The sequence below is a fragment of the Conger conger genome, chromosome 18 (assembly GCF_963514075.1).
Source record: "Conger conger chromosome 18, fConCon1.1, whole genome shotgun sequence".
Lineage (NCBI taxonomy): Eukaryota > Metazoa > Chordata > Actinopteri > Anguilliformes > Congridae > Conger > Conger conger.
This window is the reverse complement of record NC_083777.1, coordinates 11,263,402-11,290,219: the sequence shown is the minus strand read 5'-3', so window position 1 is coordinate 11,290,219 and position 26,818 is coordinate 11,263,402. Positions and strand designations below refer to the sequence as shown.

The window sequence follows — 26,818 nt, the reverse complement described above, 5'->3', positions numbered from 1 at the left end:
AGTGGAACCTTGGATGCGAAAATGTTTTTATTAAGTAATAAATCATTTTCCAGGTCTGTTATCAGTTTTGAAGAAGGATTCTTTTTTTTTTTTTTTAAAGATGGTTTTTAAATCAGTAGTATTTTCCTGATTTTTGGTTCAGGCTCATAAAATTGTGCACTGTCATTGCGTCATTGTATTATGTTGATATTCACGAATTGTTCTGCGATATCCCAAAATAATGAGTGACTTTTGAAATCAGGACATCATTGGGAAATCAGCCTAAAAATGTACTGTATCTCCAGTGACAGGGAAATCAGAGTAGAGTGGCATTAAAATGGACTCTACTCAGCTCAAATGGACTGAATACAAATAGGTACAAATGGACACTACTTGATAGAATTAAAAACAAGGTGGAGTGGAACTGAGATAAAACACAGCATGCAACGCATGCAACATATTAAGGCATGAAGACAGACATTATATAGCAAAGTAGTACATTGGTTGAAATGTATTGACTGAAATGTACTGTACATATCATCGTATAGTACATAGGACAAATTCATTACAATTCCTCCCTGTAAGATTTTTGCAACCGGCCAAATTAATGTTCTTAATGGTCAATGTTCTACATCTTAGGCTACTTGCCACCCTTTTTATCTTTATCGTTGACTACGGTATGTAAAATACCGCTTAGCAACCCATCTGCTGTGGTGTGCATTTGAAAAATCTGTTTATTTATTTATTTATCTGCAAGTAGCAGTACAGATGTGGAAGCGTATTCCTCTGATATCAGGATGCAACGTGACGCTACTGAGAGCGCTCAACCACCAAGCACGTCTCCCTGGGTGGACCCGCGTGTTTACATCATGCTTGTCAAACACTTATAAATCTCGCTCTGTTGTGCTGCAACAGAGCATAAAACATCCATACAATTTCAAACACTAACATTGGAGAGTTGGCCTGAACGTGTAAGCGCCGAGATCTCCCAGCTGGAGGTAGAGGAAGGGAAGTGTTATGCTGTTAAAGTAGTTTGGGACTGCAGAAGCCAGCAGTACTTGATTTGCTTTATGTGGGTCTAAGGATAACTTTGTCAGGATATGGCAACCCGGTGTTACATACCTGATTGATCAGCTGTGAAGTTGTACTGCTTGTTAGGAACCTTCAACGGAAATGTACATGATTGATTGTAAACTACACTCCACTCCTTTTTCTAATAAATTTATCTTTTTATAAATGTATTATTTCTTTTTGGGTTAGCATACTGTTTTGTACTTGTCTGTCTTTGTTCTTGTCTGGGAAAAATGGTCTGCATGGATTACTATGTTTATGATGTGCCGAAATGTGACAACTAATAAATAAAGTGCAGGGGAAAAGAAGTCAGCAGTAGTTTGGGTCAGTTTTACTTCTGTTCTAGAGGCAGGATTTTTGGGAGGGGGTGTGTGGGTGGGGGGTGGGAGAGGGGTTCAATGTCCCCAAGTGTATGTTTGAGGAAAATGTATATTAAAATGTTGAACGCCAGACCCTGTGTAAGAGCCATTCAGTGTCTGCACCTCACATGAAACTGACAGCAGACAGACCAAGAATTTGACATAGATCAGATCTGGAGAAACAGTTTTAAAAAGACATTTAATAACATATAAACAGCACCCTTATACAGTACATCTTTTGTTTTTTAAAAATATATTACTCGGTAACAGAATACGTTTCATGAAAAAGCATAATGATCTATGGATACTAATCACGCATTAAACAAAAATACATTTTTCCTAAAGTATATTTCTTTCCTCAATCATGGGGTATGGTTAGAGAATTATTTTTGTGAAATATGATTGTACTGATGAAAATGTCAACAGAATAAAAACAGCACTTCCTCTGTCTTTGGAAGAGGTTGGACTACTTTCACTTTTTGTTACAACAAATAAAATGTATGACACTTCATAGATCTATAGCTGGGTAAGAGAACATTTGAAATTATGTTTTTGAATCTGATCATTGACTACGTTGGAAAAACATATTCTGCAGCATGTTTGAAATATTTTGATCCAAGGAAGTCTCTTTCAGCTTTACTTATTTGATGTCAAAAGTATATGTGTATTCTTTATAGCCATTAAGGTAAGGCTACTATATAAATACAGTAACCGCAAGGTTTCTCTCCCACATTTTAATGATATAGAACATTTAAAGTCTATACTTTAATGTAAACATTATTAGTGTCAAATTGCTAATGGAGTAGAAATATTTTTTTAAATACACAAATGCAATGAACAGGGGCTCAGTTATGATACAAACTTCCCTTTTAACCTTGTACTTTACACGCAACTGAAGTGGTGCCAGGTCAGTATGGAAAGAAATAAATTCAGCTGATATTTTTTTCTTTCCCATCTGAAAGAAGGATTCAGAGCAGTCTCTGTGTCAGAACGTGCTGTGGGTTATGTACTGTGCCTACACTATGGTGGAACCAAAATCATTAATTTCACATCAACATTGTTTTCCTTAGAATCAGTAGAATCTGTAATATGGCAGTCCAATTAAAATAGATTTCACTTTTTACTGTAATCTCTGAATAAACATATGGTCCTGTTTAGTGGAAATAAGAATCATTTGTGTAAAGGTACGGTTATTAAACATTGACAATGTGGATTTGGCTTCGGTTTCAAAAATCATGAATAATCCCCATTCTCTTCCGATCCTGACCTCTAAACACATAGCAGCAAACACAAGCTCTGCTTGAGTGGTTCATGAAAACAATGCCCTCAAATAAAACAAGGATTAAAAAATACATGTATTATGGTAAGAAATGGTCAGTGAGAGGCCTGTGAATTTTCACGTCCGCCTTTTTCTTTGTTGCTAATCTTTCAGACCATTCACACTTAAGCAGCTATGACAATATCTGTGCATATAGTAACTACGTATCGTTAGATGGCTACATGCTCTAATGACATATCATTTCATTATAGTTTGGTTTTATGGCTGACTTGAATGACATTTTAAAGTGAAGGGGAAAATAAGGAGTATTATCCCAAGGGGGAAATAAATAAGTACAAAGAACTAATATATACATAACACTGTACATCACACCTCAGATTAAGTATCTATGCCGCTGATATGTTTCCCGTCGCTGCGACTCTTCTCAGTGGCAGCCGCAGGACCGCACCACCATGTTTCTGTACTTCTTCAAGATAACGTTGGAGCTGTCGTCGAAGTACAGGACCGATATAGCGTTCAGTTTGGTTGGAGCGCAACACGGCTTGGGAACGTTGTCTGGGAACATAAGATGGACCTGTGGGATATAAAAAGACAGCACAACAAACCTATGTTGACTGGTTTTATGTGGATAACTAGTACAGTTCCTTCGCAAGAGCTGTGAGTGTACAGCCTGACCACACAGTCTTTAATTATGTTACATTAAATTAAATACTATATACTGATGAATACAAATAGTCTTTGGTAGTCTTTAGTTTTCAAATATGTGACGTAATATATCAGAGTGTCCACTGGGGGCAGCAGAGAGGGGAAAGGTGTGTTGGAGGCACAACGTTGCTGCTGTGTGAACATGCAGTAACCCCAGACAAAGATCATAAATGTTTCAAATAAGTTTGAATATCAATAGTCTACACTCAGTAAGAACTTTAGTAGGAATACATTAGACTTAATGGTCTTCTGGTCCTTTTGCGTTACTGTCACCTTTGACCTGTCTGGCCCTTCTCCACTAACCTCTCTCATTAACAAGACTTTTGCCCACAGAACTGCTGCTCACTGGATGTTTTTTGTTTTCCACACCATTTGTTTTCTACAAACTCTCTTAGACTGTTGGCACCAACAATCATTCCATGGTCAAAGTCAGTTAGATCACATTTCTTCCCCATTCTGACATTTGGTCTGAACAACAGCTGAACCACTTGACCACGTCTGCATGCATGCATTTAGTTGCTGCCACATGATTGGCTGATTGCATATTTGCATTGACAAGCTGGTGTACAGGTCTACCTAATAAAGTGCTCAGTGAGTGTATGTGTCGTGCCACTTGCATTCGACCAGTATCTTAACCTAACCCACTTTAACACATGATATATGGAGGAAAACTATTTCCATTAAAGATGCTAAGTGAAGATGAATTTAACATACACCTCCATGTTATCACACCAGAGCAGAGATGAAGTCAGTGAGACAAAATACAGTAACTTTCTCATGTTCACTGTTTAGACACAGTAGATAGTCCCATACCAAGGTCTGCACGATGGCATGGTTGGTAGCATTCATATGGGCATTGAGAGGGAAGGAACATTCTCCATCGCAGTAAAAGGCTGCATAGCCTTCTGGCGCAATAATCCAGTCCTACAAACAGAAAGACACAGCATTAAATGATACAAAAATAAATTCCACGAAAATCTTCCTGCTAGCTTAGTAACCACTAGCCACCTCAGACACTTTAGTCCAGTGGTCACCAACGCTGGTCCGGGAGTCTTCTGGTTCTTGTTTTCACCTAAAAATTACCACCCTATTGAGACCCAGGGAACCAGGTGGGGTGAGTTAACTATCTAATAAACTGCTTTAATTGCGTAATTAAGGTCAGTGTAATAACAAAAACCAGCAGACCCTATAGCTCTCCAGGACCAGGATTAGAGACCACTGCTTTAGTCTCCTCCTGGTAGTCCGCTGATTGTACTGCAGAAGGGGAAAGGTCTATTCGATTGTAAACTAGAGAGGGCAGATCAGCGAGGAATGCTGTATTGAGCGCTCGGTTCAAGTGACAAACAGATGGCCACTTACCTGCCAGCCGAGATCCCGGAAGCTGACGTAGAGTTCGTGTTTCTTGCAGGCTTGCTTTTGTTCGCTCGTGTTTTGGTCTGACAAAAGGAGGACAAAGCATAAATCATGCATCGAAACCAAAACAGATTTCCCTTTCAAGGGTTGATACACATGACCCGGCTGACACATTCACCCCACAACTCCCCAAGGGTCACAGATGGGGGTGGGTAACATTCACTAGCCGTACAATAACCGTGAAGATATGACACTGGAGGTGAAAACATATGCTGCTAGCACAAACATGCCAAACTTATGTACAAATGGTCACTTTTATGACTTTTATGAACACAGAATTGCTTTGTCAGTGAAAAGTTAGCTTGATGCATTATGAGTGAGCAATACATCACTTATGAATATTTTTAGTTTGTCCATGAAAATAGTTCAATTTTACAAAAGCAGTCTATATGCACTATGTTTTATGCAAACTCAAAACTGTTTTGGGCTGTCTTAATGTTCATTTTGGCTTATTATTTTGTCCAGAATCCAGAGTTGGCTGCCTATGTTTATACACACAAAGCATGTTTCTCATTACAAAAGCTACACGAAAATCGGAAATGAAATTAATTGGAAATCGGAAATCTCATTAATCATTCCCATTAACGGAAATGTAAAACATATTCACAATAATTTTATATTCAGCTCATATTTCTCAGCACCCCTTTCAGTAATTGACTGGTAGTGGTACTGGGAGCTGAAAATAGTCTGGCTAGAAACATGCATTTGCATTTTGTGAAGGTGTACTGTTCGCCCGAACTCTACTTCCTCGCCAACCTCTCGGTGACACGAGATTGACCTATCGGCACTAAAAGGCTTTGCTCTAATTAAACAGGGGCTAAAGGAATACTGCTTGCTGCTTTACAACAAATTGTGATGATGACCTTGGCTTTACACGGTATCATAATGACTGCAAACAAAAGGAAATCTACACCCCCTGCATTTCTGCATGAAATATTTAATAACCGTTAAAAGGAAACGGCAGCACTTCTTCCTGAGTTTGCGCGCACACCCGCGATGACTCACGATCCCCCCATTTTAGATGTGTCCTCTGGAACCTCTCTTAAACTTCGGCAGCCAGGGTTAACAGTGACATGCACCTTAATACCACAGCTAAAAGAATGGCTGAGATGGTGGCAGGTGATTGTGAGGTTCCCGGTTAATGTGTCTGTGACATCTTCAGCCGTGGTGGAAGAGTGTAGGCCATCGTGTGTGTATATGTGGAAACGCCAGCTAAGGGCTGGTGTCTATAACAGACATACTGACAACAGTTAAACTAGCACACTCAATGTTGAGCTTTGTCTAAAGTTTACAGGTATGCCTCTACTTTTCTAGTGGTTAAGCAACAACAATTTTGGATTGCACTGCATTCTGGAAATGCCATTACCTCATAAGCTGGGTGGACAAACTAGTTCTGTGATCCTCTTACAGAGTATTGTTTGTGAAAGACATGCTTATACACACATGACAGCAGAGTCACTGTAGAGCCAGAGGAAGAGGAGCCAGAGGCATACGTGAAAGGAGGAGAAAAACAAGTGATGATGGAAGAATGTAAGTATGGATGGGGGTTAGGAGAGCGTGGGATGAGGAAAGGAGGAAGAAGGGAGAGGAACATGCAGTCATGAAGTCCAGAGCTGGGTGGGAATGAGTTACTCTAAAATAAAACTCCTCAGACAGAGGGCACTGATTAAAGCCACTGATGACATCATACATGTTTGGATTTTAGGAGTGAGGGGTGGGGCAGGGCCGGGACATAAACCAATTAAGGACAACGGCAAGCTGGCCGAACAGGCAAAACATCCTGTACTTAGATGTTTTGCCATGGCTCCTCAACTGATGAAATATTAATGCGTAAACTGTGTTTTCATCACATGATCAATCCTATTGTAGGCTAATGGGCTGTGGGCTTTTGCTATGTCCAATAAAACATAAAAAAAGAACTATGCGTAATAATGGCCGAGCATATTTAGACCAGACAATTGGGGTGTCACATTTCTCATTATCCATAAGAGCAGTTTACTGTAGAAAAGCTTCGACAAATCAGCAGAGTAAAACCCGGAGCAGTTATTTTCACTTCAGTCCATGTTCCGGATTTGGATGGGATTATACTCAGTGCAGTTACCCAGCTAACTCAGTAAATGCGCTCGGCGGAACAAGCCCCAGGTCGACTGGCCCACCTCCTCCTTTTTGGACACGCGAGGTGTCCTGCTGCCCTCCGGACTTGTTGCGGTTCTGGTTCTTGCGCTTGCCCCCGGCGGCTCGGACCGAGCGCAGCAGGACCTCGCTGGCCTTGAAGAAGGCCACCAGGAAGGGCTGCTTGGCCTGCGGGCCGTTCCTGCCCACGATGCCCGCCGACTTCATGTTGATGCTGCGCCCTGTGAGGGGACAGCTGGTGAGCACGTGAGAGCGCGCCGCGGCCCGGCCCCTCCATGTTCTGCACAGGGGCCCCCGAATCCAGGGGCCCTCCGTAAAACAGAACATAATTTCCCTTTGAAGAAAGTTTTGTTTATATTTTCACATTTTAGAAATGACATATTTTAGATTAGATTAGAAAAACTTTATCATCCACACATGGCGGTAAGAGCAGTTGTCTGCCACTTAGAGGGTTGCCCGTTCGATCCTGCTCTGGGTGTGTCGAAGTGTCCCTGAGCAAGACACCAAACTCTCAAATGCTCCTGACGAGCTGGTCGGTGCCTTGCATGGCAGCCAATCGCTGTTGGTGTGTGAGTTTGTGTATGAATGGGTGAATAAGAAGCATCAATTGTACAGTCCTTTGGATAAAGGCGCTATATAAACGCTATATTTACCATTCACATGTGGAGATTTATGGCTGATGAGTACAACTGTCAAAAGTCTATCAAGCACAGGGATGTTATTATAGGGGACTTTCAAATGAAGATAGTTTGACACAATGCACACAAGGCCACACATTTTAAATACACACTAGACTGTAGAACATTGCAGGTTTTATTTCGGTCCCTGAAGCTGCAGTAAATGCCTTATTGTTCAGCCACGTTTAACAGGAATTCTTTATCATCTGTTGCTTTGAATTATTTCTAGGAATGTATGCTGTTTTGTGCATTTTTTTGCTGTATTGTTAAAATAGCCAACTTTTCTGCTGTCCTACACCTGCCAACTACATTTCTAATAAGCCAAAGAGACTTAACAAAAACAATCAGAGCGAGACTTTATTTCATTGGTATTAAGTCACATTTTTCTACCATGTATTTTTAATCTGTGCCTGTGATGTTCCAGGCAAAATATTTAACGTTTCTTTTTGCCTAAAATTTGCTTTTTAGGTTCTTTTAAGACACTTTAAACACAAATTATAAAGCTACCCTACCACAGGTCTGGCCAGACTACTCTACTGCAGTAGAGCCAAGCTTTCTTTTTTCTTTTTTTTCTAAAAAAGTTTTTCTGAATAAAATATTGAATTTTAATGAAGGATGTACTGGTGATTGTAGGGGACATGTCACACATTTTGTATAGACTGATGGCAGGGCAGGCCTTTCCATTTGAGCAACAGACCCGTTCAAACGAGGCAAAATGCTTCCGAATGCATGCAGATGTTTTATGGTCACATGCCATTAAGCAATGCCCCAGATGCATATATTATCCTGCACCCAAGTAGTTCATCAGTGTCTTTAGCTTTAAAAAATACAAGTTTTCCTTGCTTTATAGTTGAATCATTGCAACTGATAAAATGGCCAAATGTTCCCAAATGTTTTTCTCGTTTTACCACACAAAGCGAAATTTCTATGCCGTACAGCCAGAAGTGACAGCTGTTTTATGCAGTGTTGAAATACTACAGCAATTCTGATACTCTGCATAGGTTTGCTACCTACACTGGACTCTAAAAACCCAAAAATATATTTTTTCAACTAGCAATAATAATGTTTTAGTACCTTGTACACCCTCCATTCACAAAAATAAAACTAATGATTCATCTTTATGAGATTAGTGATCATACAAATTCATGATTATTTCCCTGTCCAACTGTGTTAGTATAACATGACATAACATGAATTTCCCACTTCTGCTGCTTATTACCTAATTTGTTTATTTCATACAAACCTTTTTGGTTATTATTTTCAAGGGTGGAGTCCACTGTAAATGGACAAACTGAGACTATACAGTTACATGATATGCATAATAGTACAATGATATTATTGGCATGCAATTACAATTTTAATGGATGTGACTGAATATCATTTAACATTTAACATTCAACATTTAAACACCAGCATCCAGTGACCTTTAAACACTAGCATCCAGTGACCTCCTCACACATTTAACAGTCTGTAAACAGTAGCTGAGTGGCCAAGATAACTGCCTGTTTATTGAATTGAATGAAACTGAAAATCATTACTTGAATTCTTCAGGACATATTTTGGCAAGTTCTGCAAACATCTGAATAAATTATTAAAGTCCTGATGTTAAGTTTAAACAAAATATTGACTGAATCCAGGGGTTAGACGCCACCAATTGGGAGCTTTTTATTCTGCAAGAACCTTTAAACTGTTGTAGCGGCTACAAACTGTGTGTTAAATAAATGACTGGCTAAACTGCGCTTTTATCAGATTTTACTTCCCCAAAAACAGCGAGTGAAAACTGGACCAGACAGAATGACTGAGGCTTGTTTCCCCTTCTACTGCTTAGCAAATCAAATCAGATTCCCCCTCCTATACCAGGACTTCACTGGGAGAAACATCAGCCCAAATGCGTGAGTAAGAGTGGCCCATTTCTATATCCAAACATGTTTAATGCATGTTTATTCAGCTGTGGTCTTTTGCACACGTTTAACATGCATGTGCAGATGTGGAGCCTGTTCTGTCACCCAGGATTGTGTTAACATTTTCATAGTGAAATCAGAAGCCACACTGATCTAATTCCCTAATTACTACAACACGCAATTATATGAAAAAGTTGATTTTAAGTATTATAGCAATATAGCCTTGAGATTCCTTGGCACAAGTGAAGGTTTCTTTGTGGAAATACATGGTATTTTAATTATATCTTTTAAAACACAGATTATTTCTCCAGCAATTTCTGACACAAAACATTGTATTTTCTTTTTTTTTTTTCGGGTTTTAAAGAATCTCCCCAGAGACTCCTTAACTTAAAGAAAATAGAACCAGATATTTCCAACCTTGTGTGGAAAGGTTTATTTAACTTTTAAGGGCCAGTGGACTGTAGTGTGGCGTTCTTTTACACTTCCTCACAAGAAAAGCAAATACCGGTTCACAGGAACACAGAGAGGTGAAACGGGTCCACACTTAGCACAAAGGCCAATAGAGACCCACACTACAACTCTTCCACTGAACACCTCACCCCCTCATATAAAATACTGTGGGCTGCATTCAATCAACATTTGTTCTTAGCTTTGACTTGAAAAGTGTTATTTTTTGTTTCAGAAACACCGTGTGGCGAGAGGGGCAATCGCTGAAGCGATCTTGCCAAACTGCGTGCACTTTAATCATGAATGAAAATCGAAGGAGAAATGTTGATTGAGTAGGCTAGTAGTTTCTATCAGTGTGAATTTAGCTATGCAAGTTTAGAAATAGAGAAAATTCATGTTAGAAATAACCAGACAAATCAAAACACCTCTTCCTAGACTCTACCTGTGGTAGAGATGCTTTTAACATACAGAAGTGTGGAAACTCATGGTCATTTTTCCAAGCATAAAAAAAAACATTTCTTTGTAGTGATCCACAGTAGCCTTCTAATGTAAATGCAGCAAAGTTCTTCATTTCCCATTTTCTTATAAAACATCTTTGTGATAGCACCTCTGTATAAAGCGCTACAGAACTAAAATTTCACTGGATTAAACTGAACTGCAGCCGAAGCACAAGCTGCCCGAGAAGAGGGTCAGCACAGGGTTATCAGACAAGTTCTTCCTCTCAGTAACACAGATTGCTTGCCTGTGGCGGCCTGGCATTTCGATTGGAGGCGCTACTGCAGCAGTAACCTTGCCGACATAAACGTGCAAACTAACAGTCATAGGCTAATGATGCAGTACAAGCTTGAACCTGCACTGTCTAGGTTAGGGTGCCCTACCTAAGCTTGTGGTGATTGCAGCTATCCGTACTCACTCCGGATACCAGAAATGGGAGCTTTTACAGTTAAAGTTAAAGACTTCAAGACTCGCGTTGGTTGTACTGAGCAACAGTGAGAGGTGTTAAATGGCGTGTTAAAAGCTTGAACTTTTAAAGTCTCCCAGGCCTGCGGGGTCACCATAAATACTGTGTTAATGAAGCTCCTTGTGGATACACAGATTACCGGTGAATCACTTTCCTGTTTTCACAATAAACTCCCAGCAACAGTAAAAACAAAATGACCCACGAAAATAATTAACAGAGAGAGAGAGAGAGAGGAAGGGGTGGGTGGTTTCATGACATGGCCGCCCAACCCTTGACCTCAATCAATCTCAGTATCCCTCTGTCTAAGCATTGCAGCAGCTGTCTGCCTGGCAGTGTGGCATAGTGATTTAGCAGCATGGTTCAGAACTATAAGGTTATCAGTTTAATTCCCAAGAGGGATGCAGTAGTTGGGCTGTTGCATACTTGAGTGAGGTACACTCACCGAGCACTTTATTAGGAACTTTATTACACCTACTTATTCATGCGATTATTTAATCAGCCAATTGTGTGGCAGCAGTGCAATGCATACAGTCAGGTCGAGATGGGTCAGAAGCTTCAGTTAAGTAGGCGAGTATCTTACCGTCCATGGTCTCCACGGAGAGCTGTAGGCCCATGTTCTGCTGAGGGTTCAGCACCCAATGGTTACTGGTGGCTGTGATGTCAAATACCAGCCAGCCTCCATCAGATGCCCTCAGTTTTTTCGAGTCCAACAAGAACGTCTCAGCGTCCCTGCGGAAGTAAAGAGAAGCAAGCCTCACCTTCCAGCAGTTCAAATGTTTCCCACCCCCCCCCAGGCTGGGCTTCCATAGCAGGTGGGCTGCATAGCACGCACTAGCGTTTAGCGTTAGCACGGGACATTCTACAGGAAAAACGGTTTTAGCAGCTCACTGCACTTTGAATAATGAACTGCTGCCATGATTGGCTAAAATTGGGCTTGTCACACACAATAGAGTACGAGAGAAGAAGACGGGAGACATTTGGAGGGAAACTACATTAAGCGTAAAGACGTTGTGATTAACGTGCCTCCCCCCCCCCAACCTCCCCCCACCTAGCCCTGCTGTACACATTGTAAACTCAAGAACAATTCACAATCAAGTACTTCCCGTTAATCCACTTGGATTGTGGTTTAAACCCTTAGTTTGGCCACACAAGGAGAGGGCACATGCTTCCCCTCGGTGACTCCAACATGGAAACAATATGAAATTTCGGGAGGCCTACTCAACCCACCGCCTCGGAAGCAACTGCATAAACAAGGCACCGCCGGCTAATGGATGCCGTTCTCCAACACCACAGCCTTCGGATCCATGCCAAAAAAATGTGGCTCAGAGCAAGCGTCTCACTACCTTTCGTTTGTTGTCATTTGTCCCCAAGTGTCACGTCCTGAAATGCGCGTTCCCATGTCGGTAGAGAGAATGCTGCCTCACTGGCTGGCTTAACGACTGTTTTCACAAGTGTAAGAAATCAAGGGACAGACGGAATACGCGTCTGCCCCAAACGGATCAACAGCAGGATCGTATTTCCAGATAACGCTATTGTATTTATTTTCCAGCGGTTATTGAAGCATACAGTAATCTATACAGCGACAATATGTATACGCAACAAAACAAGTCTTACAGTATCTTCTCGGTCCAAATCCAACACGCAAGCACAAACGCCATTACCTTTACCCTTGACAACAACACCGCAATACTAAAAAAACGAAGAAGAAGTTTATTTTACTGCTTTTCAAAGAGGGAACATGCTGAAATCCAGCAGACGCTGCAGCCCAGCGGGATTTGCGTTTTAGATCCCGGCCTTTGGAAAGGATGTACTGCCCACTGTCAAGGTCTCTGATTCTCTTGCAGATTCCTCACTGCACTGCTTCCTGAGTCTGATGTTTCAGACAGGGACTGAGAAATCCCCTGCTTCACCTTCAGCAGGCAAAAATCACCACTGCTGTTGCCTTCAGCCAGGTCTGAGGCCATGCCTCAATTTATCAGATTGGTCGCACTATGGGTGTATGAGGCGGTAGCCAGTACACCCTACATGTGGTGCCGATCTTTTTCAGTCACCCTGTTGCACTCTACATAATTTGCAAAATGTTTCCAAATGGGTCATTTTCAAACTGGCTTTCTATCTATCGGGCTCTCTTGCTTGGCCCTTATTTGTGTTTTTTCCAGCTAAGTGCTATAACATGTGAGCTGGTAAGAAAAATAGCCCTGCCCTCTTTCATGTCACTGTACAGGATGGGGTTGATCAAAAAGGTTAATTGTTTTTCTGGGAGAAGCTTAACAACTATTAGCGATCGTTTCCGCGGATCGATCGTGATTTTTCAGGCTACGATACACTGACTCCATACGTTGCCGAGGCGGTGATGTTTTGGCCGCCAGCATCTTGGCCGGGCCTGAGTGATTTTACTGGAGGCCTGAGATGGAGCTTTACGGGCTAGTGCAGTCAGCGCTCGGCAGGGAGCCTCCAACCGAAGAGTTTATTGGGGGTTGGTGGGAGGCAGTGTTTCCACGGCGGTCATCCGCGCACGAACTCGGCGCACGAGTGTGGGGCCCCGGTTAAGTACGCCCCTGTGTGTTCAGCTATGTCAGGGGTTTCGGGAACATCGTTAACGGACGCAGGTGGGCTCGTGAATTCACCCGCATTTAAACTGCAGAAGCTGTGCAGGCGAATAAATCTTTGCGTTCTCAATACGCACTGTAGGAGCGTGCACAGTGACCGTCTTAACAAGAATATTTCTCGTAATAAGACTTGAGATGAAAAAATGTTTTATCTTTAGTGTTAGGAAATATGCGCTTCTTTTAAGTTAATGTTTGCTTGACAAGATACATTTTCTTATTACATTGGGAAATCTTGAAATTAGATTTGCTTGACAAGTGAAGTCTTCTTTTTCCATAATTTTAAGTCTCAATATAAGACAAAAATCCTTTTTTTTCTTTTTTGCATCCACAAGTTAACCATTCTAATGAATACACGTTGCACATTCTGTGAGGTACAGCATGTGTAGGCGTAGGAGAAACAATGCTACAACAAGATAACACTGAATTATAACACTAAAAATTATAACTGATTCGAAGCGTGACTGATTTATATGGGTTATTCACCTAATTAATTGCTTGATTGGCTATTGTAAGGAAGAATAAAAGGAAACAGGCAGTGGGCAGAAGTTGGTTTAAAGGTAAAATGCTGCATTCATCTCCTCTGTGTCCACCTGATATAACCAAGACCAGGCCCTTGTGCTCTGTGCGTTCTGTAGAAAGATGTGTAAACTAAACCCCATTCACCAAACCCCATTCACTAAGCCCCATTCACCACTTTGAGCGCGGCATTGTAACATGTAAAAGTTACACTATCGTTCCCTTTCAGTCCGGGGCTTCCGCGGCTCTCTGGGTGCGTATTAAGGAAGGCCTGGACCCCCCATGATGCCGTAAACCCTCTCCCTCCATTGTGAAAATCCTTGTGAAAGTCCTGACACTGTATCCCGCTCTACAGAAAGGGGCAGGCACAGCAGGTCACAATAATTTCACTGAGTTAAACTTTTAAAATGTTTTCTTTTTTTTCTCCTGCCGGTTCATGAACAGCACCACTTTGTTGAAGTGCTGTGTTAGTGCCAGTAAAACGGAGCCCTGAGTCTTGAAACCTTCTCAAAAAGCCTCGAGACTTCCACATTTGTGCTTAAATAAGGAATACTGCGCTATTGACTGTTTAATAGGCATCTGAAATGTTCTTTTCTTTTTTTCTTATTTCAGCTTAAGCCAACAAACGAGCTCCATTTACATCAACAAATGAGTATTTTGGACCTGGAATTCAGCGGTCAGTACTGCATGTTCGCAATGGTATGAAGACTCCTTTTTCTCTTTAATGAGAAAATGAGATAATGCGTGCATGTATGTGTGCGTGCGTGTGTATTTGTGCGCATATTGTGTGTATTCGTGTGCATGTTTGCATGTATGTGTGTGTTTGTATCCGGGCGCGCATGCATGGGTGTATGTGTGTGTTGGGTGGCTTACACCTAATGAGGTACATATGCTTTTTATGATGGTTCATGCTGTTCTTTCTTTAATAAATGCAGTTATCCCTGGTTCTAAGCATGCCTTTGTGTGGGGGGATTTTTCATTGTTTGTGAAGTATGTGGTCAGATAAGGACTCCAGCACCTACCTCCCAGCCCTGGGGGACTTGTGGTTAAGAAAACAATGATGGACATAAAGCTCTTATCTTACTGAACGAGGGGATAAAGATTACATCCATGCAGACAGACATAGTCATACATTTGATGAGGATTCAAATGCTCTGAACAAATTTACTGTATTTTACAAATATTCTGTTCTTAGAGGAGTCAATTTCCACCCATTTCTTGCTGATGTAACTCTTGCCCTGTTACATAGTCCTAAATTAATTCAAAACAACGCTCAATGTTTTACCACTAAATACAAAATATTTCAGTTTTAACAAATAATTTTGAGAGTTTAGAGAATAGAATCACTTCTATTATTGATTTTCAACGATGATTAAAAACAAATCTGCCATGGAAAAACCTCATGCATATATTTTTCAAAGTAATATATATCAAATGTGTTCAAACCATTGAGCCCAGCCACAGTGGTTCATTGTGTGATGTCTAGGTTGACAGGAACCAGCCAAAAAAGCAACAAAATCTGCCATGGAAAAAGTCAGCCTGACTGGATGAATCTATAACATTTGAGGGCTGATCCGCGTACTGGTTTTTGTTCGAACCAATTGCCTTGTTTTTAATTGGCTGACAGCTCTATAAATGACCCTGGTTCAAGCCTGTACTTGAGCACAGTATAATCATTAGGATACACTTGCAGTCTGCAGCTGTAGCCAGTACTCATACACATGTCAGATAATTATTTAATTGACAATTATATCTTAAGACCAGAAGTTGGCACAAAATCCTGAAACGGATCGGCCCTTGTGCACATGTAAGACACCAAAATGTCAGAGAGGGAGGTTTTCCTTGGCATGATCACACATGGATTGTCCTCAACACCCTCAAACCAGAAAACCGTTTATTCCTCCCCCTTCTCTGAACACACTGAAGTTGAAACCCCCCCCACACCATTGGCTGTGGCAATTTGAACTAATTTTTAATTATTGTACAGCTGTACAATATTTTGGTACAGAGTGTCGGCCCATCAACTGAACATATTGAAACCAGAATTTAAGGACTATAAACACAGGCACAGGGTGAGTCAACATGTCAGTGAGCCTTTTTCAATGATAGGAAGGGATTTACAAAGGTCTTGTAACAATGTTTTAACACAGAAATCTTACCTATTGTACCTTTAATATGAATTTAATTTCTTGAAAAAAAAAGGACAAATTCCCCACCTTAAAAAGTCTTAAAGTGTTCATATTTTCATTAAAAATCTATTAATTTCTCACTTTTTAAGGTGTAAAATCAAGGTGTTTGGTTACATAGTGTGTATTGAGACAAATTCTTTAGAAATTGTGCTATTAGAAGCTGATTATCAGAGCTCTATTTGGGAAAGATGGGTGCTCTGGAAGTGAAAGTGTTAAAACGTGCCGCTCCTCTCGATGTTTGGATCGAGCTGTGCGTGAGCCTCACTTGTGGCAACCAGTTCCGTACAGTGTTTCAAGAAAAACAAGAAGAGTTTTCTTCAAACTTGTACAGTACAGGAGGTCAAACAACTGTTTATACTGCGTGTAGTTTATTATTTTAAGAACATTTATTCTACAAAATATGAGGAAAATAATCATTTAGTGTCTGAAAAGACCAGTAAGATATAAATGGGAAGGTTCAAATTCCAAGAACTGAATAATAATACACTGGGTTAATATCACATACCAGTGGTCACATATTGTTTTAACAGCTTGTCCATGATTTATAAATATGATATGGGAAATATTTGCATGTAGTTTCAGACTATCCTGGATGTGGTGATGGCGATGATAAATTCTACAACACACTTGAAACTTCCTGAAACAAATGGTTTAATGACCACAAGAAGAGTAGGAATCCCGGGAACGTTCCAGAAGCATGCTAATGTAAACAGGATGTGCTTTTATTTTCTACCCAACTGCCCGCCTAAAGTGTTTCACAGAACAGAGCCGTGCTGAAGAGTTGTTTAAAAAAAAATATATATATTTGGTTGAAGAAGACTGATACAAGTGGACTAGGGGAGAGGAGCGTTTTTTTTTTTCAGTCTTTCTTTTCTTTTTCAGACGCTTACCTCTCGCCGGTGTTATCAAAAACCGGCCTCATCAAAGATTAAGTATTCAAAATGCAGCCAGAACTCTACACCCATTTCCCATTTAAGCTGTGTTCAACTTTCAGAATGTGTAAGACTCATTCTCCATGTATGGAACACCCCGCATATTCAGTGACTCGGTACGCCTGATCGACAATAAACAAAGGACATTTGAGACCCTTGGCTCCCCTCAGTTTGAAAAGAATATGAGAGCTTTTTCTTTTTTCTTTTTTTTGTAGGAGAATCCGAGACTCATAAAACCATTGAGTGATAAATTGCAATCATCTCAACAATGGTCCTTCCCATTTTCAAGGAGCCTTCAACCATGTATACCTCAGTAGAAACCCGCAGCCCCCCAGGTACAGGAATTTCATTTCAGCAGGAGAGTATAGAAGCTGTATAATGCTTATATTGTCAGTTAGATGTCACGGTAGAACATAAAGAAAATGGATGAATAATTCACAGCAAAACTTTTAAAAAAAGCTTGCTGGTTTCATAGGAAATCCTAACAACAAATACAGAACACCCTGGAGATACACAACTGCAGAAAACATTGGGCATTGGACTCAAATGTTGTTTCATATATTTAAAACTGTGCGTCCTGTACTCACTTGTTTTGATGCTCCTTGATGACCTGGTATATGCTGACTTTCAGGGTGATGTTCTCGTAGCGGGCGTGGCTGCGGTCCTTATAGATGCGAAACTCGGCCGCAGTGACGGCCTCTCCATCAGGTATCTGAGTGAGGTCGAAGCGAAACTCTTTGAAGTGTCTCCGCTGGGGGGAGAAATCCTTATCTCTCTCCACTAGGTCAAGAAAAACACCAGGAGAGAAAGAAACAAGATTTTTATTTCTGGGGTCAGGCAAGAAATGTCCTTATTCATTTCACAATTCGTTTTTTTTCTTTGGGGGGGGGGGGGGGGGGGGCTGGGGTCAAGCAGAAATTCACTGTTGGGTTTATGAAATGCTTGTTGGACAGTAATGTTCAAAAATTCTGTCCTGAAAATAATAGTTAACCGTGTTAGCAGTTGGTTTCAGGAAATAAAGTACTTTCTGAAATATTTTGCATTCCAAACCCAATTCAAATATTCTGACTACCAGCAGAAACCCTTTCCAGTTTATAACTCAGGTAGCCATTCTCAGCCAGCTGCTCTTTCTCCAGTATTCTCTCTCATGATGGATGGCCTGTCAGCTCAGAAAAACAGGCCTATTTCAATGAAAGACTTTCTCTGGGTCTGTCATTTTGACAGAAAAAAAAAACAAAAGAAAGAATTCTTCAGCAAGGCTTCCAGAACCGTTTTCACCTAGTTCTGGAAACAAACTCCCAGCTCCCTGCTTCCATTCAGTGTGGAATATCTCCCATTACTATGACAGAGGCATTGACATGCTACATTACAATCCGTCTCTTTGCCGCAGTACAGCAGAAGCCCAGCGGAAGTACTGGGGAGATGCCAAAGTAATCTAGCATTGGGTGTGAAATACAGCTATCGGTTTCCTTCCACAGCGGAATGCCAGATATGTTAGACATGCAGTGGATTAGCATTCACACTGTGGAAATGCCGGCGTTAGCCAGTTAGCCTTTAGGAATACTGTGCAGTTCATCTGGTAAAGCGTGCAGTGAACTTCAGGACCACAACTCCTGTTCTTCAGCACGTATCCCTTTCAAGGACACAGGTTAAGGATGATGCGGTCAGCACGCCTTAAGAATAAGCATAAGCATCATTGTTGTAGGCCCCAACAAGTCCTTTTCAAGCTGATGGGAGTTTGACAGAAGACGGATAGCACCTCAGTGAGCATATCAAGTGCGGCGAAAGCGGCAAGCTTGGGCCTGTTTGTGTTCCTCACAGGAACAATACCGCACTTTTCCTCTGATAGTTTATCTGCAGCAAGGGCCTGCGGTTACTTAGCACCGGGGAGGTCAGAGGTCACTGGGGAGTGGAGCGGCCAGGGCTCGTCCCGGGCCTGCGGTGGCAGTTAACTGAAAGCAGAGGTGGGGGATATCAAACACGTCCAGCCCACAGATAGCGGCAGATTAATGGGGGATGTGAGAAGACACACTGGGGTCAGGGGTCAGGGGTGGCATGCCATTACCCCCTGCCCCCCACTCGCCCCTCTGCTACTGTCCAACAAGAAACCCTGTTAGAATGAGCCCTCAATTTCACCAATCCCTATTCAGTTTCAGTTATCCCAAAAAAATACAATCACTCCAAAAACGGCCATGCTGATATTATATTTATGTTATATGAATCGCCATCTTTATTCCATTTTTCTAAATTCTACCATCTCATGTACAGCCAGTCATACACTACAGGATGATGTTATCAAGGAAACAACTACTGTGTAGCATATCATAGTATCGCACCAAATAACAAACCAAAATACTGTGATGAAAGAAGTATATCAAAAACCTTTCGCTGTCAATTTAATGCATAACAATTATTATGAGATATCTTGTACAACATATGCACATTCACTGACATACAGATTTCTAAAGAGCCATATCATTCTATTATACTGTCTTTCATATCAGGTGATGGTTTCAAAATATGATCTAAAAAAACCTAATTACTCTGTCACCAATTTCTTCGCAATGTCTAATAATGGCCTTTAAGAGCAATATTACAAACATTTCCCTCAGGGTGTGTAATTATCAGGTACTTGGTTGCAGGAATGAGACATGCTACAACAATGCTGACAATATTCTGTAAGACAGGATGGCATATATACTGAATGACTGAATTTAATAAAATGATAGATTATAGATATGGATTTATAATTCTACTAAATCTATAGTCGATGTTGAAAGTAAAAGCAGAATACCCTTCCATAATATATACTTAAAAGATGTGCATTATCTGAATATACAGTACAGAATTAGTGTACTGAGCATACATCGCTGAATTGTTCTAAAATTAACTATAAGGGCAGAACAGTTCCTAGTTTTCTTTAGTAGCACCATGTAGGCCTCAGCCAAGCGATTTCCCAACCAAGTGCCCAAAACATGGATTTCAAAAATTTACATTAAATCAAATAAACGTATTCTAGCACCAGTACTTGATGTCCAAAACTAAATAACGTGAAAAAAGGCAAATTTGTTTTTGACTTTTTCTGGTAAGATGCATATTGAATAAACTAAATCAGTGGATTTTCAAATGCATTCTATTTTGACAAAATGTATTTTAAATGCAATACACTACTTGATATTTCAGTCATTCCCTAATATTCAAATTTGAAATTGGTTGTGTACAACTTTAAGTGCTATATATATTGCTTAATGGAACGGAGGGTATTATTGGAATTTTAAGCACAGTGTTCCCGGGTAGTTGCATAGCTCCTGCTGGTGCCGTTGCTTTTACACATTCCGCTGGGAAAACAGAATAAACATGCTGGGGAGCCGAACTGCAGTGTTTCTCATTCTGGAGCTCACGGATGATAAAACGACTTTTCAGACATCTGTCTCCGAGCGTCTGCCCTGACCTCTGTGACACAAACAGAACACAAACACGGGTATACATGTGGGGGAGTTCTCCAAACAAAACCAACAGCGTGTCAGTCTGCCTCGGCCAAACAGTGAGCTCTTAAAAAAAAACAGCCTTAACCAACCTGTCTCCTTGACATGACACTAAAATTACAGTAATTCTCCTGAACCCATTCTATGAAAACCAGAAATATTCCTCAGAAACCTCAATATTTACAACAGTGGCAATAGATGCATTGCTAAGTATGGCGGAGAGAACCAACCGGCACAATGTTGGAATGTAGTTTACAGTCAGTGACAAATACATGGGCCGCTCAACGACTCAAAATTGGAGAGGGAGAGCTCCTTGGGTGGAAGGCACACAGCGAAGTACCACCGGTCTCAAGTGGAAACAGATGGGAGATGAGACGTGATTCTACCCCCCTGGGTTGCTCTCAGGGCAGCTGGAGAGAGAACCCTTCTGACACTATAGCAGTGGGCTTCTATCAGCAAAGCCCTGTCTCCGCTGTCCTGTTGTGGAAGTAAGTTTTGTTTGGGGGCATTCTTGAGAGCGTGGGTTAGGCAAACTGAACGTATGTTTTCACAGAGCGCAGTCTTCGGTCAGGGTTTCTTAGACCTGCCGCAGGCATGAAAGCATGAAGTCATAGCCAGCTTTGGAGTGGAGAATAATGCAGTTTAAGAGATGACAGCTACAGGGCCACACTTGTAAGGTGTGTTTGTGTAGTAGAGCACGCTATGGAATGAAAAAATAGCATGTTGAAGTGTTTAATCCCATTCGCCCCTCAAAAGCTGCTACCATTAATGTGAAAAAAAATCCCTTTCAGAAAAACAGACCTCACTCAACCTCTTTCCTCTCTTTAACAACAGGAAGTAATTAAACCCAATTATCCCCCAGGTCAGACAGTCATCTGATAAGTTTGTATGAACAGTGGGGTGAAAGGTCATGGCTACTGAGCAATATAGTACTAATCATCCTTATTATCTTCCCCCAAAATATCAGTTCAAAAGCCTATTACAACAGCTCACACGTGCAGTCATTTGCATTACGACCTCTAAACTGAACTTCACATTTGATTGTTTTCTCGAGAGAAATGAGGCACATCGAAGAACAGGCAAGAGATTTCAGTTCCTTTTTTTGATTATTTGCGACCACATGACATATGCGATATTTTTTATGGTTTCACTATCCAGATAAGGATGAAGCCCATCCATGTTCTGTACACGTTGAACTATAACTACGAAGAAATGCTTAGAAGACTTTGTAGATCATAATCAGACAGTTAAGTGGAATGCGTCTTTTTTCCACGGGGAGGCCCCCTTAAGAAGTGCGAGAACGTCAAAGCGAAAGAAAAGATAATTATAAGGCACTGACCCAATGCCAGTTTACATCACGCGCACTTTCTGGATTCTTCTCATTCGTCTGAAAGGTTTCAAATGGTAAACCTGGAAATAATGGATTCCATAAACTTAGTTATTATGCTTTCTATGAAAATGATAGGCCAAAGCAAACTTCGTATTTTAACCATATATGGAATATTTCAATCATTTTAATTCTTAAAGTAACAAACAGGCTACCAGAACAATTTGACATTTGTTATAAGCTAACTACGAATATCATATTCATATCATAATAATAACGCGCTATTTGTAGTTAGTAGGCAAATATTAAGCTAATATTATAATAAGGCCTAGCCTATGAACATCCATAAATAGTTTATATTAGTTACTGCAGTGGCGGGTGTTTGTTTACCTCCAAAACCGCCTGTTTGGTGGCTTGAAGCAAAAGCTTTGTGATGGGTGGTTATTACTCAAGACTGGTGAACATTGTTTTAATTAAAAAACTATGAAAGCGCAAACAGCACGGTAATGACTGTAGTTTTGAAATAAACAATAAGCGAAAGACGGGCATGGTATGACCCGAGTCGGTTCTTTTTTAAAACAGTCCGGGAGAATCAATGGGGAACGCAAATCCGTTACGTTAATTACGCAAAATGTGTTAAGTCCCAGTCACGTTGCAGTATGGTCGCTTTTACGCTATGACTTATATTATCTAAATTGATTTTCGTTTCTGAAGACCAAATATTAAGTTGGCTTTTTAATAAATCACCCCAGCCTTCTGCAGCGAGATAAACTGCCCATATTCTAACTGGTTTGTCTCAGAAATGTGTTCTAATTAGCCTATAATAGCCTGTTGCTGAATTTACCCTTTCGGCTAGCACACCTGTTACCCACATAGTGAAGTATTTTATGGAAGGCTATGAATGATGTGACCAGTCAAAGCCTGGTTAAGTTAATTTCAATTTCAATTTGTTCTTGTAATCAGTCTGAACACTACAATGACTAACCGATTAAGCATTACAATTGTTTAGTTCACTTTCATGTGCACATAAAAAATTGTAAATGGTAGCCTATTCATATCCCGGACTTGAAACGTAGAAACAAGAAATAACACGTGTAAAAACCAATTATATTGTTATTCCACCTTCAGGGATCCCAACTTAAAATAATGAATGGAAGCTTTCAAAGAATGCTGTAGGCCTAGCTACGTAGAAACGTTTGATAAGGAATGAAAGCACACAAATAAAACGTGTTGATAATCTACAAAGGGCCAATCAATACAGTGGCATGCATAGGCTACAAGGTATAGGTTATACGATTAATAATATATAAAATATACGAAAACTAAATATTATTTTGTTTTGCTTTTTCGAGACAATGGCCTTGTATGGTTTGTATTTAAAAACGTTTGTGCTCCAGCCTATTAATTATTCACGCTGAACGTTCATAGCTGCTGTGTCCAGTGCAGCGCAGAAGCAGCGAAAGACGCACGAGAGCCGACATCCAGGGAGCACTGAAACCATCTCTCAAATGTATACATACCCAAGTTGACAAAGCTCATAACCATGTCGGCGTCGTTGAGAAAGTTTGTGTCGTGTGAGGTAGCCAGTGGGGGACTTTGACTAGTAAGAGGGGCAGAGCGATACGGCTGAGCCGCGCGGGAGTATCCATGTGGAGAGCCGTAGAACCCTTTACGCGAACTTCCCGGGGTCTTTCCTGGGGACCCTTTCCCGGTCCCTTCCAGTGTCGCGTCTTCCTCCTCTGTCGACATGGCATTGTATAGGTCCAGCATAAACAGAGGGGCCGATGATGCTTGTTTTCCCGGAGAAAATGGCCTGGGACGGTGCGGTAAACCCAAAATAGAAAGGATCTCTCTCTGAATCTCTCTCCGTTCATGGTTACGCAACCTCCTGTAAATGAAACTAGAATGCACATGGTTGTCTCCCAAACCACACTGAACGCATTGTAGAAACCCCCAGCAACTCCACAAAAGTCCAAATGCAGTTGGACCAAAAAGCTTTAACGGCCTCATCTCAGTACGTTAGAACTATAGGCTACAATTGTAGAGCAATATTTCAGGTTTCCATGCCAGTGGAAGTCCCACAAATCACTTCTCCAAAGTGTCTTATCCTTGCGTTAACCTCAGTACTTGCAGTAAGTCACATCACTGTGGCGATGCACCTTAGTCTGATTATTTCAACTACCTGTATTCTAATAAAAATGTTCCTCTTCAGTAAGCGCCGCGCCTCCTTTGTCCTCGAAGTCATGCAAGAGTGTAGGCTTCCTGTTACTCAAATTCTCATATTTAATGCTACACCTTGTCGAAGTTAGCTCCTGCCTTTTAGCCGAGATCCCATCCCGTGCTGAGTAGATAAGCCGTTCATGAAGTGTTGCAAAACTAGCAAAAAAAGTTTCCTCTTCACATATCTTCGTTGAAATACAGAAACAGGTAGCCTGTGAGTTCAACGTTCAAATACGGCAGGTTTACACAGGTAAATATTGAAGAGGTACAATTTTATATTGTGAAAATCTTGCATTCGCAGCTCAGACCTTAACGGCAAACTTTAAGTATTGCCGAGGAATGTGTCGAAAACAGTAGTTTGTAGAAGTCCATCCCACCCAACCCGGGAGTATAGCGTCCACCTCTAGTGACGGCACCAAAACTCCACCGACATTAAGATGAATATGGCGCAACTCTGATGTGAAAAAGGATATACTTGTAATTTGAAACGACCCTTAACAAGTCAAAGAGAAACTACACGAGCATTTAATTACTTCTACCGAAGGCTGCAAGTTCCATGTATTCAAGTAGCCTATGCATTTAAACTATGTGTGAGTATTGGTGACCGTAAATAATAATAATAATAATAATAATAATAATAATAATAATAATAATAATACATATATGTTTGACAAGAGCGTGCTAATGAAACTATAACGAAATACAAATATACGGTCATATTCGTGTAGAAAATATACATGTCGGGTAATTTCATTTAAATGTAATAAATTATTTGGCATTGTTTAATAAAAAATGTTATTTTAAATGATATAAGCAGTTTATACTGCAACTATTGGGGCTTACTATGACTACTACTGCTAATACCACCACCAACAGTAATAATAATAATAATAATAATAATAATAATAATAATAATAATAATAACAATAACAACAACATAAATATACGAATACATAAACCTGGAGGGGTTATATTACCTGTTTCATTACGAATATTATGAATTTATGAGTTTGTTCTTACTGCTACTGTTGTTTTTTCAGTAAGAATAGCCAACATAAAATGTATGTGAATCCCAGAGAAAAAGGCAATTGGTGTGCCTTTTGTGCGCTGCAACCTGTGAATAATGCCTTACTGACACCTGTGTTTCCCGAGGGCACGTGCATAGTTGGACGCAATTACATCATTACATCAAAACAAGCCGAGTTTATGCTCACCGACTCCGTTACATTTTTGTTGGTTAGGAGACCAGTATTTCTGATTGTTTGTGTGTTAATAAAGACCTTTGTCCCACGCATTGCCATACACCAATTACATGGCTGTATTTGCTGTCTTAAATCACGGGTTGATATGTTCGCAAAATGAAATTATCCGGACGGCAGTGGTTTACAGAAAATGGTTCAAGTACTACTGATTTCACCTGGCATTGTGAGTTGTGTGTAATAAGCATGCGAAATGTTTAACGCGAAATAAAACGCAAAAATGTTCTAAATAAGATTACTGAAGATTGAAAATAAGCGCTGCGTTTTAATGAATACACCCAAATGCCTGTCAGTACAAGGAACAGGCAAATACCACTTCAAAGTGTAATTGAATTCTTGCGCCACACCCTCCGCCTACCTACTAATTACAATGTCAGGGCTGCGACGTTGTGGGGATACAACCCCCAAAGCGCAGGTTTGTTGGGCTCAGAAACGCACATTTTGAGTTCCGAGAGCGAAGGTTACAGCATGATTTGACCACGCTGGTTCACTTTAGATGTGAAGGGTCCATAGCGCCATCTAGAGTATAGCTTGCATTCAACGCCACGTGTTGGTTTCATCCACCTTTACAAAAGTTGAAGATAAGGAACTTTTGATACGATGCAGGGCAGTTATGTAATTATTATGGCATCTTGGCAGGTTGAATACTTCCCACCACCCTCAGCGCCAAAATTTCTTCTTCGTGTCAAATATACAAAATGGAATCTAAACATTTTTGGGACACCTATCCTGTTGGCACACAGTAAAATGTACACCTGTCCTACAGAGATCATCTGTACACTTTAAGAGTTGATTTGACACTGAACATATCACTGCACAGGAGTTATAAACATGCATGCAAACTCACAAGTGATCACATAAATGATCTTGTTTGTGTCACACATTAAGTGTTGAATTTGCTTGTACATCATAAGCAAACAGACTCAACTTCCAGCACATAGTGCTATAGTTCTGTTGAAGGTGTATACATAGAAGAGGATGGAGCTTTTGCTTAATTGTAAAAAACAGTACAGTAACATTCAAAATTAGACCATTTATTTTAGTCACAAAATGAGAATCCTAATAATTCATATGTAATTTGTTAGGGGAAGTGTTCATATCATTACAGCACTTGAGTGCATGCATAAACTATTTCTGTTTTCATGCTATCTATCTTTTAGGGGAACTAAGCATTAGATACACTTTAGGGGTAGGAAAAGGTGAACATTGCTGGGCTGAATCGTCATTATGTTATGTTTTGCCTAAGTCAAATTATGCCTTGCAGGATTTTAAGCTCTACCTTTGATTAAAATAAAGGATCAACTGTATAAATAACTTTTTCCTATTCTATTGCACTACAGATTCTAGACTCAAGAC

General features: G+C 40.5%; 1 protein-coding gene across 1 annotated transcript; it reads right to left on the bottom strand.

Annotated features, from left to right (window-relative positions):
• Nucleotides 1–1,589: 1,589 nt before the first annotated feature.
• Nucleotides 1,590–24,505, bottom strand: bmp5 (bone morphogenetic protein 5). Its single transcript, XM_061227952.1, has 7 exons — nt 23,504–24,505; nt 17,759–17,951; nt 11,506–11,654; nt 6,963–7,160; nt 4,753–4,829; nt 4,207–4,317; nt 1,590–3,262 (listed from the first exon to the last, which is right to left on the bottom strand). The coding sequence occupies exons 1-7, from the start codon at nt 23,991–23,993 to the stop codon at nt 3,113–3,115; spliced, it is 1,368 nt and encodes a 455-aa protein (XP_061083936.1). The 5' UTR covers nt 23,994–24,505; the 3' UTR covers nt 1,590–3,112.
• Between the last annotated feature and the right edge of the window lie 2,313 nt (nt 24,506–26,818).